At 43.7% G+C, this 17,665-nt stretch overlaps 1 protein-coding gene across 1 annotated transcript in view; it reads left to right on the top strand.

The window, feature by feature from the left end:
* PDZD2 (PDZ domain containing 2) overlaps positions 1–17,665 on the top strand; it is a 997,171-nt gene that overhangs the window by 890,269 nt on the left and 89,237 nt on the right. The window contains exon 20 of the mRNA XM_086960493.1: positions 2,341–2,458. Coding sequence (XP_086816619.1) covers positions 2,341–2,458 — 118 coding nt within the window. The remainder of the gene's footprint in view (positions 1–2,340; positions 2,459–17,665) is intronic.

Below are 17,665 nucleotides of genomic sequence, written 5' to 3'. Positions count from 1 at the left end.
TGTGCTATTGTTAGGGGATATGCAATCTTGTGCTGCCGCTGGCTTGCCCCGACTGCCCCCTCTCGATCTACAACCCACAGAGGGGAGAGGTTGTGACCATCTATTCATTCGACGGGGAATTCTTGAGAGCGTACGTAGACTGGCTTGCTCCGTCTACCCACCCTGGCTGACCGGCTGTTTTCTCACCTATTCCCACTTCACAAGCTATTTACAGCTGTTCGGGCTGGCATTTTTTCCCGGGGCCCCAAGCCTAATATTGCTGCTATTGGCTAATGGTCCATCGCCCCAAGATGGCGCCTTATTCGTTTCTCAAAAGAGGCCTCCATCCATTTTGTCCCCACTTCTCTTCTTCAAGTCTCACTTCCACACGATAGCGCCTGTGATTTGGTCCTCAAACCATCGCTAAGGTTGCACAGCTTTCCTGATTCAGCTTAAGCAGCCTCGAAAAGGGAGGTAGGACTAGCGCTCCCTAGCTCAACTCTCACCAGTTCAGATGGTTTAGGAAACTCTCCTCTCATCACTCTCCTCTCTGAAAGTTGTTCTTGCACCACTAAAGGGATGAAGTCTACAAATTGTATGTTTGTGCATAGTGTTGTAGCAATTTATTTAGCTCATGATGTAAGCCCAGAACAAATCTGCAAATGTCGCTGTTTTTTTTTTTGAGGACTAAAGTTGGATGAGAATTAGGTTATCATATATATATATATCATGCCATGTGCCATGTTCCACCCGCACTTACCACGCCTTGTGCCACATTAACTTCATCCTGAACGTCCTGGAGAACCTATTCCTGCTCCCTCTGACATACGTGTCCGCTACAGAGAACCCTGCGGTCCACGAGTTGGCCTTCATTGGGTTCATGATCTTCGCCCTCAGCCTCATGATTCTGAACTATGTCCCCTGGATGATGACTGGGTTAAACACTGTTTGGTCTGAGCATCATCCTCTGCACCCAAGAACTTAAAATGAAAACATCTGTATTGCTGATGTGTAGCGTAAGTTCGGTGAATTGAGAAAAAAATAATAATAATTCGAATTACAAACTGTGTACTTCATGTCCTGAATGGCAAAGTTTCTGGAATGGCCTGTGCTAGGTTTTTACCTTTGATATGGGGCAAACTCATGGCCACAGAGAGAAAACAATCTGTTCCCTAAACTGATGCTGTTTATTCCCTTTTGGTACTCTTTCTCTATTTATCTACTTCCCTTGCTCCTATCCACTCTCCCCTGAATCTCTCCCCTTGCCTGCTACACCGCCTAGCCCCCTGTCCTTTGTGCCATTTGACTAAGCACTCCTTCACCCCATGTTGGGGAAATAACCAATATTTATACTCTGGAGTCTCCGCGAACCTGCTGAGAGAGTCCACAGTGCCAAGGGAGCCACTCACAGCTGAGGTATGGTATGGCACCCCTTGCCAAAGCACTCCCTCTCCCCTTTTTGGGGAAGGATCCAGTACGTAGGCCTCTGAGAGAGTCCACTGCGTAAAGGGAGCCTCTCGCAACAGAATGGGGAAATGATACCACTTCCCCTAGGATCACAGCTTACTTTACTTTGGATGCAGCTTTTGACTCGTTTAATCGGTTTGTACCCCGTTGCCCTCCCCCTCCTCTTTCCATGCTGTCTCTCACCCTCCCCTCTTCTTTCCCTCCTTCATTCTCTGTCTACTTCCCCTGCTCCTACCCCCCTCCTCTGAATCTCTCCCCTTGCCTGCTTTTTCCCTTACGTATATGTGCTTATTGTTTATCTCAACCTTACATGTAACTATGTTGCCATGCTCTAATAACTGTGTAACCTTTGCAACGATGTAACCTACAACTATGATCTGACACTCATGTAAAGTGCTCTGATACATCCGGGTTTAGCCAACGTTATATAAAACCTTTAAAATAAAAATAAAATATATCATCAAATTAATATTTCACCCATTATTGCAAATTACATCAAAGATGACAGAATGTTGTATAGGTATGGTTAATGATGGCATTTCAGTATTGTATAGTATAATTATTATGTTATAATGTCCTAGCATTAAAAGTACCCATTTTGAACTGAAAAAATTCCTCTCAGTGGTAAATTCTGTTTGGTGAGGTGTATCTCATAAACGTTAACTGACAAATATGTTCTCATCATCCACCTAGATCATGCTGTATAACAACCGGATATCAAAACAGAACTTGAACTGGCCAGTTATGTAATGATCATTATTATATGATCCTGTATTGTCTATTGGTCTGCCCAATCGCGATGAGTCTTCTAAAAAGAGATGCTTTGCACACATACCTTCTTTATTTGGTTCACAAATATTCTGTAATTGACATTTGTTGTACTTTTGTTTTTAGCTTGGATCAGTTGATGATCTCAACACTAGATCAACATAAGTTGCAAACTGTCTTGACATCTGTGAAGTCAAAAACTGACATCATTGCTCTGCTTCAAGAAACGAAAGCGCAAGCAGAGGTACGTAATGTGGTTAAAACTCACATCCTGTGCAGCACTGTGATATCAGTAGACTTATTTAAGTGAAATGATCACTATTTTAACTTTATATTCAGTAAAAGTTTCAAAGTCTTCAGTAATTACCATAGGTCTCTGTTCATAACATAGGCACCACCTTTAAGTGTATCTGTATTGGTTTTCCTTTCTTTGCTTTTATTATTAATAATCACACCAAAAACCCAGTATCTTTTATCTGGTTCAGCGTGACTCTATCTGCAATTAGTCAAGTAGTTAATGGTGAAGGAGGAGTCTTTCTAGTTTGATCAGTGTCCTATTTTAATCGTTTTGTGGAATTATAGGTGTTTGCCCATCCATGTCAATTCAATTCAATTGAATCAATTCAATTCAAAGAAAACTTTATTCGGATTGTAAAAAATCCATAAAAGTCACATAGACATAAAAACACATTTTTAAAAATAATTTTACACAGTTGCCATAAAGATAGTTAAAAGAAAAGAGAGCAGCAATGATGATGTAAACAGTCAAGATCAGGTTATTAAAGTGCATTCCAATGTACATTACAGGTAACCAAAGTGCTGTTGCATAGGAGACATTCTTCTTGGGTGCATGGGCATTTCAGGGGGGTTCCATAGATTTCCGTGCATAAAAAATAACTTTTAGAAATGAGGTTGCACGAAAAATCAGATCTACATTATCTAAGTTTAAAAACATGAGATAAGATTGAATTAGGGAAACTGGCCTTTGTTTTTTAAAATATGGAACTAAGAACCATTTGATATATTTCATAAAAAATTTACAATGAAAAAAGAAATGCAGTTCATTTTGTCTGCTGCGACCATCACAAGGGCAGGGACTTAGCTCGTGCCCAAGGATCGAAGTACTGTGGCCCATAGGAAAGCAGAGTGAGTGTTTTGTGGATCCAGCTCTTAGGCGAAATAGCAGCGACCTCTCCCAGTTGGTCAGGGGGAGTCTGAGGTATAAAGGTATTCGTTGTGGGGATAGATCATTGTTTATATTAATCACATAAAATTTAACAGTTTGTTTTTGTAATTCTATCTCCAACCTCTTTTCCCTAAAGAGGGCATAAAGTTCGGTTTGTATGACCTTCTTATCTGAGTTCTTAATCTGGGCAGGGTCGTTAAAAAGATTGATTTTTCCCAATACTGTCCAGGCTTTCCTTTGTTGCCCGGAGCCACGGAATGCTCATACCCTTGTCACAGTTTAGGCATTCAGATACAATGTCCTGTGTTAAGGTGGCACGTTCATTAGCCCAAATCGACAGCCAAAATGTTGCGGGTCGCGTGGCAATAAAGTCGGTTATGTAGGGCAGATTGAGCTCGGCGTGACAGATGTAACCAGAAGAGGAAATCGGAGCTCCTAAAACTTTTCTACACAACCGATTTTCTTCTGTCTGCAGGCTAGATGGGCTCACTATCCCCCAAATTTCTGCTCCATAGGTTGCAACCGGAACACATTGCAATTTGTAGATTTTCATAATTGCCCCGGTTGTTTCTGACCTTTTTGGTCGTGGCAAGGCAAGGATGGAATTTATGGCCTTTGAGAACTTGCCTGTGGCGTGGGCGAGATGCCCACTCCACAGGCCGTTCGCAGCAAAGACCATGCCTAAATATGGAAATGATTTTGTGGAGTATAGCTTCTCTGATCCAATTGAGATGGAATTCAGTTGTTTAGCCCCTGGCCCGCATGTCATGACAAATGATTTTTTAAAGTTCACCTTCAGGTCCAGTTTCCCCATAAAAAGGGAGAAGCTCTTGACAAGGGCACGAAGAGCATTCGGTGTTAAGCCCATGATCACCGCATCATCTGCGTAGAGGAGTGCGGGTAGCGGGTTCCCTTGGATTTTCGGGACATCCGTTGTCGTCTCTTTCAGGGAGTCACTCAGACCGTTTATGTAAATGATGAATAACAGGGGTGCTAAAACGCACCCCTGTCGGACGCCTCTTTCTACCTCAATTGCCCCCGATGTTTCGCCATCCATTCCAATTCGTACCCGGGCTTTAGTGTCCGCATGTAGATAGGCTAGAAAGTGTACCAAGGGTTCATCAAGGCCATAGGAAAGTAATGTCGCCCACAATTTCGACCTATTCACAAGGTCGAATGCGGACGACAAGTCCATAAAGGCTAGGTAAATAGGAGCAGCCTTGGCTATGGTGTATTTGCCTATTATAAGATTGAGATTCAGGCATTGTTCTATTGTCCCGACCCTACTTCTAAAGCCCATCTGACACCTGTCTAGCACCCCTGTTTCTTCGGCCCAATCATTCACTCTGTTGTACAACACCCGACCCAAGATTTTCAGGGTATTGTCTAAGAGTGAGATGGGCCTGTAATTTGCAGGGTCAGATCTTTCACCTTTTTTGTATATAGGCACTATTGTGCTTGTGGACCAGGTAGCAGGGATGGTACCCAGCGGTACGCTATTGAAAACATTAACCAGAATAGGCCCCCAAAATTCTGGTCTGTGTTTGATTAAATCAATTGGGAAGCCGTCCGGCCCAGGTGCCTTGTTCCCCAGGCTTTGATTAATGGCCAAAAGGACCTCCCCCAGGGTTATGTCAAGTGAGCTCAGCTTGTCAAGATTTTGGTTTTCTACAGGAGCAGCGGGGTTAGCATATATATTGGAAAAATGTTGCTCCCAGTTCTGACTTGAAATGGTGCAGCTGATTGGTGACAGCTGTTTACCCATGTCCCGCATCTTCCTTACAGCGGGCCAGAAAGTTGCACCATTTCCCATAGTAGCGGAAACTGATAGATCTTTCCACTGATCCTCTACCATGGCAGCCTTCCTTGTCCCTATGGCTGTTTTGTAGGCATGCCTGGCGGTCCGTACATCAGCAAGGTCTCTCGGTTTGGAATTTAATGCCTTGCGAAGTGCCTTGTTTGCCGCTGAGCAACAACTGTCGAACCATCTGGGTTCGTCGTTATTTTTCCTGTAGGGGACTGTCAGAAGAGTTTTAATCACCTGGCACAAGTTTTCAAAGTCTTCAATTATCCTGTGGTAATTCCCATCCGTAAGTAGGCAGGAAGAAACTGTTGGTTGATGATTATTAGTAATTATATCCATAATGGATTCACAGTTCACCCCTTTCCACTTTAGCCTAAGGTTGTCTGTTGATGGCATGATATCTCTTGCTCCCAAAGTGCGGGTGGGTATTTGGGTCGGGCCCATCCTTATACTGAGTTCAAGTGCGTTATGGTCGCCAAAGGCTGTCTCTACCACTCCAGCTTGGATGACTTTATCTAGTAGTTCCACAGAGGTAAAGATGTAGTCTACTGTGCTGGAAAAATCTCTCCCTCTGAAGGTTGGAATGTAAGCAGTATCACTATGTGTAAATGTGTCCATTATATTTGATAGGGTATGGGTATTTATGAAGTTTTTCAATTCATTCCCGCGTTTGGTGGCCCTATCTAGTTGGTTAGTACTTGCTTTAGTTCTTGATAATTTAGCATTGAAGTCTCCAGCTAAGATGATCCCGTTGCTTGCGCAGTTCTTGGTTGATTCAGATATCCTTGTTATGTTCTCGAATAGCTCTATATAGTTTTTATTGGGGGTCGAGTGAAAGTCGTTATTATAAAAATTGATCAAATGTACCGATGATCTGCAAGTAAACTTGATGATTTGAATATTTGGGCTCTTAGTTGGTATTGGCCTAATAGCCCCCCCTAGAGTTATTCTGAACCCAATCAGCAAGCCTCCCATGGGGCGACCAAAAGCTGGCTTTTGAGCACAAATGCTGTGGCATTCAAAACCCTCTATAGTTATTTCCGAAGTAGCCCATGTCTCTTGGAACATTATGATATCTTTGTTAGATATGAATTTTAACCATTCCTGGTCCAATACCCGTTGTTGCAGTCCGGCTACATTCCAGCTAACAATCGTTAGTACACTATCAGGGTTTTTATGAATATGTGGGTCTGGAAGGATAGTTGTCTTACATCCTACATTATTATCCATTAGTTTGTCTTCCCTTACTAGTGGCAGTGTCGGGTGGTTTTGGATCAGTTGGGTACCTAATGTTTCTTTAGCAACCATCTCTATGTTTTTAACCAACTCAGCGGGGCAGCCCTGTTTTGTTCCCTCCAGTTCAGTATTCAGCAGCCCCGGAAGAGATGGAGGAAGTCAATCAACCATATCGAGACTGCTGAATCTGTTATAAACTGGTATACCCCAGTAAGCATCTCTGCTTGGTATGTTCCTATAGGGATGTCTATAGTTATTATCTGACTCCCACTCACCCCAGTTGTTTCCTTCAACTTCTTGCCCCGTGTGACACCAGTTTCTCTCAAAGGCATTATGGTGCTGGTTGAATCTCCTAGATGGATAGAAAAAGGAGAGATGTTTTGTTTCTATGCCTTCACTATACCCCTCGCTTCTCCATGAGCAGATATGTTCTACAGTGCGCGGGTCATCGAAGTTAACAATCACACAGTCACCTTGTGTTTTCTGTATTTCTCGACCCACCCATGGTACTCTTCTAACTGTTAGGATTTTACTCCTACAATATGAGGGTAGGGGTCTGTTGTTATTCAACCAGAAGCTAACTTTATTTAATAGAGACCAGGGTGGCTCTTCGGTGTTGTCCGGTATCTCAGGGACACCCGTCATTACCACTACATATGGACTAGATCCGGGTGGCAAGTTAGCATGGAATCTTCTTTGATTGCCTTTATTCCTGTCCTTAGAAATGCTAGTGGTATCCCCCTTTGATTGTGTTGGGTTAGGTTGTTTCCCCTGTGTGATTGTATTTTGGATGGGTGTGTTTGGCTTATTTGTGACTCCCTTTGGGGGTAAATTTTGCTTATGTGTGATGCTAGGGGCTGGGGCTGGTTTTTTCACGGCTTGTCCCGAAGGAGGTTGAGTGTGAGGTTTAGCTGCCACTAAGACTGGGGTATCTTTGGTTAATGGGCTTTTAACTAGGGCGCTTAATTCATTCAGTTGTTTTTCCATATTCCCTAGTCTCTTTTCGATGGTGGCAAGATGGGCAGATATAATTTCCCCAACCTTTGTTATAAGTTGGTTTGTTGAGGGGCAGTCTTTATAAGACCCCTCCTTAGGGGATGGATCTCCTTTATTACTTAATCCTGCGTTAGATTTTTTACAAGCCTTTTTTTTGGTTATTAGGTGGGTTTTTCCCCTGCTTTCTTTGAGGGAGAGGGCTTCTATTGGATGTAGATATATTTGGGCCTTGGGGCGGTTTCTGCTTCTGTACCGCTCCTTCCCTTAGCCCTCGCATTGCTCTTGAATTGGGGGTTGAATCCACGAGTATGTGTGTTGTAGCTAAGGCTTGTGGAGGGGAAGTATTTGTAGCCATGGGATTGAGATCTGTGAACAAAATTGGGTCGATAGCATGATCACGTGTGGTCTCAGTTAATGAAGTAAGAAGTTCTTGAGACTCTACAATGGGTATAATGTCCGAGTTCTCAGGAAAACTCATTGCAGGGATAGAGTTTGTAGCGCGATCCAGTTCTGTGTTAAAATTATCAGTAACATCTAAGTTAGGTGATTTCTCCAGACTCCGTAAGGAGTCAGAGAGAAGTTGTGTTACTGATAGATCCACGGTGTTAGGCATGGTGTGGATCTCTGCGTTGGCATTAATAATGGCGGCGCTGTCAGCAGAGTTATGTCTAATGGGTGTATTTGCTGTAGCAAGGAGACCCAAGGAGGAGCGTTTGGCTTGGGCCAGTTCCAGAGACACTCTGCGCTCCAATAATGAGATCCCATGATCGATAGCTTCATTGGCCTTAAAAATGAAGTTGTCAATTGGCCCGGTGACTTTCCCAGCTCCTGCAGCGGTCTTGCTGCGACTGCCCCTTGTAGACATAGCAATAGGGTAACAATACAATCTCCAATAGGGACAGCGTGCGTAGGAGACTTACTTGGGGAGTGTTCTGCGTTGATAGATGTCAGCGGGGTGGCCCGTCCCGTCCTCTGTGGTCCTCGGAGGGCCACAGAGGGCCCGCCCTTTGCCCGGGCTTAGCCCCGGGCGTCCCGCTCGCGTCCCGCGACGCTGAGGGCTCTCACACTTGTACTGCCCCTCCCGGCGCTTCAGCTGCGTCGGGGAACGCGCCGCCGCTGAGCCTGATGGGAAACGTAGTCCCAAGGCGGCGGCGCGACTGGTGGCGGGGCTCTGGGTCTGCTGTCCGCGTTGCGTGGCTCTCCGCACTCTCTCCCCACACAGGGACGCTCTGGCAAGGCTGGTAAGGCTCCGTCTATTCTGCTGAGGCTGTGCAAAGGCTGTGTGTCCCACCCGCTCCACCGAGGGCTCTCACACTTGTACTGCCCCTCCCGGCGCTTCAGCTGCGTCGGGGAACGCGCCGCCGCTGAGCCTGATGGGAAACGTAGTCCCAAGGCGGCGGCGCGACTGGTGGCGGGGCTCTGGGTCTGCTGTCCGCGTTGCGTGGCTCTCCGCGCTCTCTCCCCACACAGGGACGCTCTGGCAAGGCTGGTAAGGCTCCGTCTATTCTGCTGAGGCTGTGCAAAGGCTGTGTGTCCCACCCGCTCCACCGAGGGCTCTCACACTTGTACTGCCCCTCCCGGCGCTTCAGCTGCGTCGGGGAACGCGCCGCCGCTGAGCCTGATGGGAAACGTAGTCCCAAGGCGGCGGCGCGACTGGTGGCGGGGCTCTGGGTCTGCTGTCCGCGTTGCGTGGCTCTCCGCGCTCTCTCCCCACACAGGGACGCTCTGGCAAGGCTGGTAAGGCTCCGTCTATTCTGCTGAGGCTGTGCAAAGGCTGTGTGTCATTCATTTTCCTCCATACAGCTATCCGTATTGCGAATAGGAGAGGATGTAAGGTACAGTACAGTTTCTAATCTAGGACACTTCGAGTGTCATAATGTCATAAAGTTTGGGGCCCCTTGAAAATCAATTCATCTTTCTATTCTAAAAGTCTGTTTGCAGCACCAAATATACTTTTAAGTATTATATGTGTAGACAAGTATTTTGTTATTTATTTATTGGTTTATTTTTTGGGACTGTGAGAAATTGGGTTGTTGGTTTACTAGGGTGTGAGCCCTGTTCAAGTAACAATCACAATCCCTTGCCGGCTGAACCACAAAAAGTCACTAAATTAACCTGTGCTTAGCCATAGTTTGGCACATAAAGCAGTCAGTTTTAATTTCTAGGCAATGTGCAAAGCATTTATGCAGCCCATAATCAGTAATAAAGTGAAAACATAAGAAAACTTCCTGTAAGCGTGGAGTGGGGGCGGACCGGAATAACAGGCGTGGAGGCCGTATGTAGTGGGCTATCTCTTAGCCGGTTTTATTTTGGTACAGGGTTCAAAGATGAGGCAAAAGGGAGAACAGAGTCCTGGATCGCTGCTGGCTCCGACGGTGAGGTGATGGTTCTTCAGTTAGGGATGACACAGGGTCATAAGCTGGGCTGGCTGTTCCTGTGAGGTGATGGTCGGTTCAGCCGCGGGATGGTGGCTCCTCGGAGGTATGCAAATGAGAGAGAAAAGGGGCCGTTAGTTCTTATCCTCAGAACTAATATATTGTCATTCACCTTCACTGGGCGTGTGGGAAGTCAAGCGACCGTGAGGCAGGGAGGGGAGGAGTAAGAGATGGGAAGAGGCAGCACGGGTAGGGAGAAGGGTGATTCTGTGCCGGTAGGTGAGGGGTAGTATACACAATCGTGACAGTGATGCACACGGCTATATACACTAGTTCACAGTGCGAGGTGTAAGGTGAGGGAGAAGCTACTATACACTACTATATTTACACGCTACTCTATTTACACAAAGGGGGAGCTGGTACTCACTTGGCCCGCCGCAACTCTGTCTGCGAGTTGCGGCCGCTCTCCAGCTTCCTCCACCGGACTCCACCAGTCCTCCGTCCAGACGTCGTCTTCTCCTTCTGCTTCTTCGCTCGGCTCCCGGGGTTCGTCGCACGCTGTCTCCTGCCACGAGTCTTCCTGCTTGAACGCCCTGTTGTCCGCTGTTCCGGCTTTTCTGTGGTCCGCCTCTGGACTGGGGGAGGGACTTCCGGGGTCACGGGAAAGCCCTTCCGGTCTCCCCCTCGTCGGTACTGGTTCCTGTAACAAAGAAGAAAGGGGTGGAGTCCTGGTTGCTATGGACGCCCGTGGATCGGAGGGCGGCCGCCAGGACCGTGAGGGGAGGCGTGGCATCGGCGAGGTAGGGACCGTGGCCCCGTCACACTTCCAAACTACTTTAGAAAACTAGAGTACATTTTAATAAATTATTTGATACCAAAATGACAAATATCCAATCAGTAGAACTGATGAATTTGTAAAGTTTTTAATGAAAAGTAGCACCTCAAAACTCCAAATGCAGACATTTAGTCGCTTGAGACAGTTTCAAAGTAAAAAAAATATTGCTGATTGCTATAGAGTGCGGTTCGAATAAAAGGAGTGGATTGGGCCCGATCAGTGTTTACCTTCGGACTTAGAAGAATTTCTGAAAAAAATGTTCTGAGAAGGTAAAGTTCAGCAGTCCTTCCTGGCAGAGTATCCACAAGTCTAGAAGTGTACTGAAGAGTTGGTGGCTGAGGTCCTACCTCTATACCTTGGTGTCCAGGTTCTGGAAGGTGATAGAAGCTCCTAGGATGAAGTGCATGGAATTTCCTAACTCCCCTGCCCTGGCTCCAAGCTGGCTGCAGTGCCAATGTGGGCTGTAAAGTCCTTTTTTGAAGGCAGAGCAAACTCTATTTAATTACAAGTGGGGTTGGGGCAGCTCCACCCCCACATTCTGCCAGCAGCTGTCCCATTGAGGCACACCTCACCCTCCATTGTTTAGCTATCTGGGAGGAGATTGCAATGTTTGTCAGTTACACCCAGTCATGTGACTCAAGACAGGCTGCAAGTACAAAGTTACTGAGGCGTGTCAACAAGACATCTGTAAAGTTTTGACATTCAATTGAACCAAGAGAAAAGAAAAGAACACACGGAAATCCTAGTATATATGAAAATATACGTTATTTTATATTTCAAAAAATCAATAAGAGGGGAACAGACAAGTGATTTGATCACCCAAGGAATAGTCATGAATAGATATATGGAAAAATCAAGAAATCAATTCATAACAAAACATAGTCTCCATTAATTTAGGGAGGAGCCACTAAAGCCAACTGCTGGTAAAGAGAAGCTCTGAAGAACACAAATGTCCTTAGGAGACGATGTGTAGGGTCGACGTTTCGGTCTCTGTTGCAGCAGTCAATGAGACCATCATCAGGACAAACAATAATGCAGAGGTAGCCCCTAAGGTGAGTTGTGAGGGAAAGCAAGGATTCTTTTATGCAAGCCTGAGTAAGATTGATAACAATATACTCTAAGACCAATGCCTATGAATAATTGAAATTATTGTATTAACTAAATCCCTTGTAGACACTTTTTACCTTACATTGTTCACTGCCCAAGCATACAAGGGCTGATTGGGTTACCCCCTCTTATTGTATATGCAAGTACAAAGGGCAGGAAATTGCCAACTTTCTAAAAGGCTGCAGCACCAAATTATGGGTTTAGGCCCAGATCTCTGTACTGGGGTGAATGTTTGACATTGTTCAGCACTCTGTCCATCAGTTGTTCTTTTTGCATTTGTTACCCGAGTGGGACGGGTATGCCCAGATGTGGGTCCTGTGCTCTCCATGCCACTGGAGTCAAGCTAGACTGGCTGATAAGGGATGAAACCTTTAAACCGGTCCCAGCATGCTTGTTTCCGGTCCAGAAAGGTCCTAGTCTTGCAGTTCCGGCTGGACTGTTCTCATGGGGAGCAGGGTTACAACTGATTTGCATATGACCGGGTTTAAACTGAAATGGTGTGGGGAGCAAAAGAACAATGGATTTAGGCCCAGATGTCTGTACTGGGGTGAATGTTTGACATTTCTGCATTTTGGCCATCAATTGTTCTTTTTGCTACTTTCTAAAAGTGGCATTTTAAAAATGTTATTGAAAATTGTGACCATTAAACAGGGTTTTTCATTTCAATTTCATAGACACCATACATGATATAGAAACCTGCACCCATTTGAAATTTACAACATATTAAATGTAATAAGTAATATCCAATGTTATCTTTCTAGAAGATAGGCCTACCATTATTAATATTTTTTTAGGAGTTTTTAATGCCAGGATATGTAAAACTTAAAAGTACATGTTCAACCTTTCAATTACATAGCACCCTGTCTTGTGGGCTACCCATGTCCTATCTTAGGTGTGGTTTATGTGTAATAAAAGAGGAGTTTAAGGTTTGCCACGGGTGTTTAAATGTCAAGTGGACATGGCCATTTAATTCTGCTTTCAGGTTGCATTGGAAGGCCTGGGACATGTTTTATAGTGCTACTTAAGTGAGTTGGACAGTAAGTGCTAGGGGCCCTATAGCATTTAATGTACAGGCTCTGGGTATATGATATACCACAGTCTACCAAGGGCTTATGGGTAAATAAGTATGCCAATTGATATTAGCCAGTTTAATCATGTTTTATGGGAGTGATCACAAGCACATTAGCAGTGGTTAGCTGTAGTAAAGTGCACAGAGTTTTAGACTAACAAAAGTAAGTTCAGTAAAATTAAGGAGAGGCAAAAAGTTTGTGGGAAGACGATCCTAAGGCTGAGAAGCCTAACAGGGAAAATCCAGCTTCACCATTCAAAAAATGCTTAGGGCCTATCTTAGGGGTGAGTTATACGTATTAAAAAGGAAAATGTTTATTTCTCAAGGTCCAATTGGCAGTTTTAAAACTGCACATACAGTTCGCAGGGACAGACCCTGGAGACATGCTTCGCATTGGTGGCACAATATGTGCTGCACTCGATTAGTGACATTTAACTTAAAGGCCCTGGTTACACTTTAGTTCCATTTACTACTGACCTATAGATAAGCTAAATATGCCAATGAGGAGTGTATTTTTACATGCTTTAGATTCAGATCACGTGCACTGGGGCCTGGTTACCTGTGCCCCAGTGTGTTGAATCAAAAAACCACCAGCATCAGTCCCAAAAAACTGAGGGTTACCTTACAAAAAGAGACGTTATACAGAAAAAAAATATAGGTATGAGACCAAATTGAGCAAGCATTTGCAATGCAATAGGTCCCTCATTTGGGAAAGTTAGATCTATTGTCCTTGTAAACTATTATGCTTTTTACTTCTTTTTTTTGTTTTTGCAGTGGAGTTATCATTTAAAGAAAAAAGTGCCTGTTGCCCTGCAGTGTTTATGTAGTGAGATTGTACACCAAGTATGGAATGACAGTGTTTCCTATATTCTCACGAAAAAACCTGCACATTGCCATGTTGGATGGTGTTTGCATGCACATACCAGCAATGCCTAGGTCTCCAGCGGTGGTTACACAGTAACATACAAGTAGCACATTTGGTTCTCCAATGTAATGATAAACAAGAACTTCTTTGCCAATGCAGAATAAATCATTTTCTAACCATAAGGGAAGGCTTTCAATCAGGAACCTCACTGTGGACACCCTATTAGAATGAGCTGAATACAGAGCTGCAGCAGTATATTAATTTTCAGGAGCAGGTAAGTCTCTTCTTTATATATGAGTAGAATTCCTACCAATAAGACACTTTTCATTCTGTGGTTTATATACCCGTGCTCCTACCACACGCTCCAGAATGCAGTGTACACAATAACCTATGAAAAGGAATGTACAATAGAATAAAAAAAGACGTACCTCGCAACATGGAGTCTATGCTGTAGAAAACAGTGTAAATGTAATTATAACGATGCTGATAGCCTCATGTTTGAGGTTTAGCTTCTAGAAAACGGCCTTGATGTAGTTACAATGATACTGATGGCATTGTGTATGTGGTTAAAAGTAAAGCATGTGTTTGAGTGCTCTTTCCGAGGCAGTCGTAAATAATAAAAAATTAGCACTCACATAAAGCAAAAAAATATATATTTTGCATTCAAATAAAAGGGAAAGAGATGACAATAAAAAATACATTTACCTCTACATTGTCTTGATACAATTCAAACCGAAATAAATCAGAAAGAAAGCACAATAAAATAAATCTCCTTTGTAGCGTTGAAATGCACTTTATAAAGAACGAGTTGCAGGAAAGGGTTTGCAGGAAAGGGACAGCGTGCCATGCCTGCTACAGCAATATAAAAAAAGACATTAACTCACAAAATAGTGCCCAGTACCAGTAAATTTAACAAACTGAGTAACCACACATGTAAAAGGACCAGTCCTCATGGGAAGTAACAACAGAAGGGAAGGTTCTAAGAAGGGATTATTAAGCCTATTTACAAATCAAAAGCCAACATTTAGAAAGGAAAATGACACAAGCCAATTAAAAAGCTGGGCGGAGCTTCAAGCCCATACCTGAACACAACATGTCCTGCAGAAACAGCACAAGTGCTGTCTAGGCGAGACCTAAACACTAGGTACTGTTATTGAAAGTCAGCAAAAAGGATTCACTGTCTTTGATGTGTGTTATAGGTGACTCTTCTTCCTATAGTTCCAAGAAACATATTCAGTGCTCCCTTTTCAAGTTATTACTTGTCTTTAATTGTGCAGTTCACTGTGAAGTAAGGCATATTTCTGTAATCGAAGCAAGTTGCAATTGGACTATGTAATTGGAGCTGAAGTATCAGCCAGACTGATCACAACCTTAACTTTAGCGGAGACTTACGACTCCGAGAGGATCAGACAACTTTTACTTTGGTGTTCTTCTTCCCACTTTAATCACAACTAGGGAGTTGCTTAAAGATTTAGAAATCAGCCACTGAACATTTTATGCAAGGATAGTGGTCAGTTTTTGAAAATTCAAATTTCTAGCATTCTCTCCCACCAAAACCCATAAAGAGAACTAAAAGAACAAATCAGTGGTTGGATAAACACATTGGTAATGTTGGAAGGACATTAGATATTTATTTATATACCTTTGTTCATTTTGTGAAGTTACAATCACTTCCATTCTCCCAATTTTCAAAATAAAAACTTGTTTTTCACTAATATGAGGCCTATTACGCCACTAGCATCATACTTCGGTATGATGCTAGTGGTCTTGCTCTCTCTCTCTTATGCAAAATGGGAATTTAGTTACTCTGCATAATGACTTTGTATTAACAAATGTACTAACAGCTGTCTAGCTTCAATAACATTAAAATTGAAATGCTTGGAAAAATAATGATAGAATGCCAATACAGGACCAAAAAGTGATACACACACTCACTCACTCATAGAATTAGAGTAAGGGATCCTTTTTGCCCTAAGGAATGCTCCTGACAAGTTATCAGGCTCTTGGAATGGGGAGGAATATGTCAGCACTTTGAAAGGATGAGGGGCCCATGGTACCCCTAAACATCCAGTAATTTGTTTATTCACATTTTAATTATAACTGAGGTTATAACAGAGGTGGAGAAGTGTGGCTCACTGGTTAGAGGAGGCAGACCTGGAAGCAGAGGTCAGCCCGGGACCAGGGTTCAATTCCCGGCTCGGTGGGGTCTTGAGTCCTGAAAATGTCCATGGACTCGACAATTCTCGCTCCGGTGCCTACTCGATTCACGGGTTCACACTCTGCGACTCTGGGCAATAGCTTGCTTAATCTCCACAACGGCCCCTCGCTGCGGTATGCCTGGCTTTCACCTTGGGGATACCCTGCCGGGGCTATCTCACAGGGGAATACCAGGACGGGTTCCCTAAGCAAGCACTTAGAAACCGCTCGGTGATTTGCGCTATATAAATTCCTGTACATTTACCACATAATAAAGGATATACCGGTGGTATACCTTTAGGTATTTTTAGTATAAACTGGATCTTGGTATTATCCAGGAAAATAATATATCTTAAGAACTCCCTCATTAATTGGGGTCGAGTCCGCTCTAGTAGTACCATCTTACCAGGGAAGGATGAGGTGGCCAATGATGAAGCATGCCACATTACATGGGTGAGGCCACCTCATCCAAAATGTTTTTTTTACCCAAAATCCAGTAACATGGGAACACAGAGTTTGGATCAGAAATTCTAGTTCTGTCAATAGGTTTGCCACGCTTGTCGTGATTTATTATTTAAAAAGTCGTGAAGGGGACAGGTTCCCTTTTGTCAATGTACTCAGGAACCCTCGGTCAATGGACCCTTTGTACCTGCTTGGAAGTGTAGAAGGGAGGAATAACTCATTAGGTCAGACTCACAAGTTCAAAAAAATCGGAAGAATCACAGACTCTGGGTTCTAGGTTAGTGGGTTTATTACAACGCCAAACATAACTGGATACAGGCACCTCAAAACGAGGTTGTAGAAATAAATTGAAACTAATACAATGCCGAACATACGTGCGATGTTAAGTATTTGAATCATGAAAAGAACGACTAATTCCAAAAATCAGAACACTAGCAATGAGTGCCCCCACGTCAGGATTTGACTTAATTTGAGGCTTGTGGGTAAAAAGCATTAGTCTGTCCCTAAACTACTACTAACGTGACATCCCTACTTAGCATTCTCCAGGCAAGTTAGAAAAGGTGCCAGCGCGTGAAGACTTCCTAAGAAGTGCACTTACGTTGAATGGATCAAGTAGCATAAAGCCACAGAACTCATTCTAAGATGCTCCTTCTCTCTCCATTGATCTCCTCTCCTCTCCTAACTCAGCCTCCGGGGCACTGTCCCTAATCTCAATACCAAAATCATGAAACGCGCCAATTTCACATCATCCAATCGCCTCTTCTCTCTGAACACCTCCTCGTAGGCGGTTTTCTATTTAGTTTTGATAATGCCAGCTATTGGCTCGATGACCTTGATTTCCAGGCCTTCTCTAGTGAGAAAGAACACTGTCTCACATTATCAGCACCACTTGTTAAAATGTATCCTCTCCTCCCTGAACTTAACTCCTAAAACAAAAGCGTTATTCTAGCTAACAAAGATGAATTTCTCCACCTGCAGCAGAAACTTGAGAAAGAAAAAGATTCAACCTGCACATGAACATTACGAACAAACTCCTACTATGAGAGCCAGAAAAAATATATTTCAGGTCTACAGAAAACGGCCAACATAAGGAAATAACGCGTAGGCCTTATGAAACCGCAAATGAATGGCCATTTTACTAAGCATTTCTAAATCAACACGTTATGTGAACATATCAAATACATGAATAATTGTAACGAACCTACACGAGTTCTGCATGTTAAAGGTTCAGATAAACATGCATATATACAGATATTAATATGGGGCACGTTTAAATCAATGCATTACAGTTCAATAAATTAACTTCATTGGTCAGTTATA

This window comes from Lissotriton vulgaris, chromosome 3_1, assembly GCF_964263255.1.
Source record: "Lissotriton vulgaris chromosome 3_1, aLisVul1.2, whole genome shotgun sequence".
Taxonomy (NCBI): domain Eukaryota; kingdom Metazoa; phylum Chordata; class Amphibia; order Caudata; family Salamandridae; genus Lissotriton; species Lissotriton vulgaris.
The sequence above is the reverse complement of the archived record's forward strand: the minus strand, read 5'-3'. Positions and strand labels throughout refer to the sequence as shown.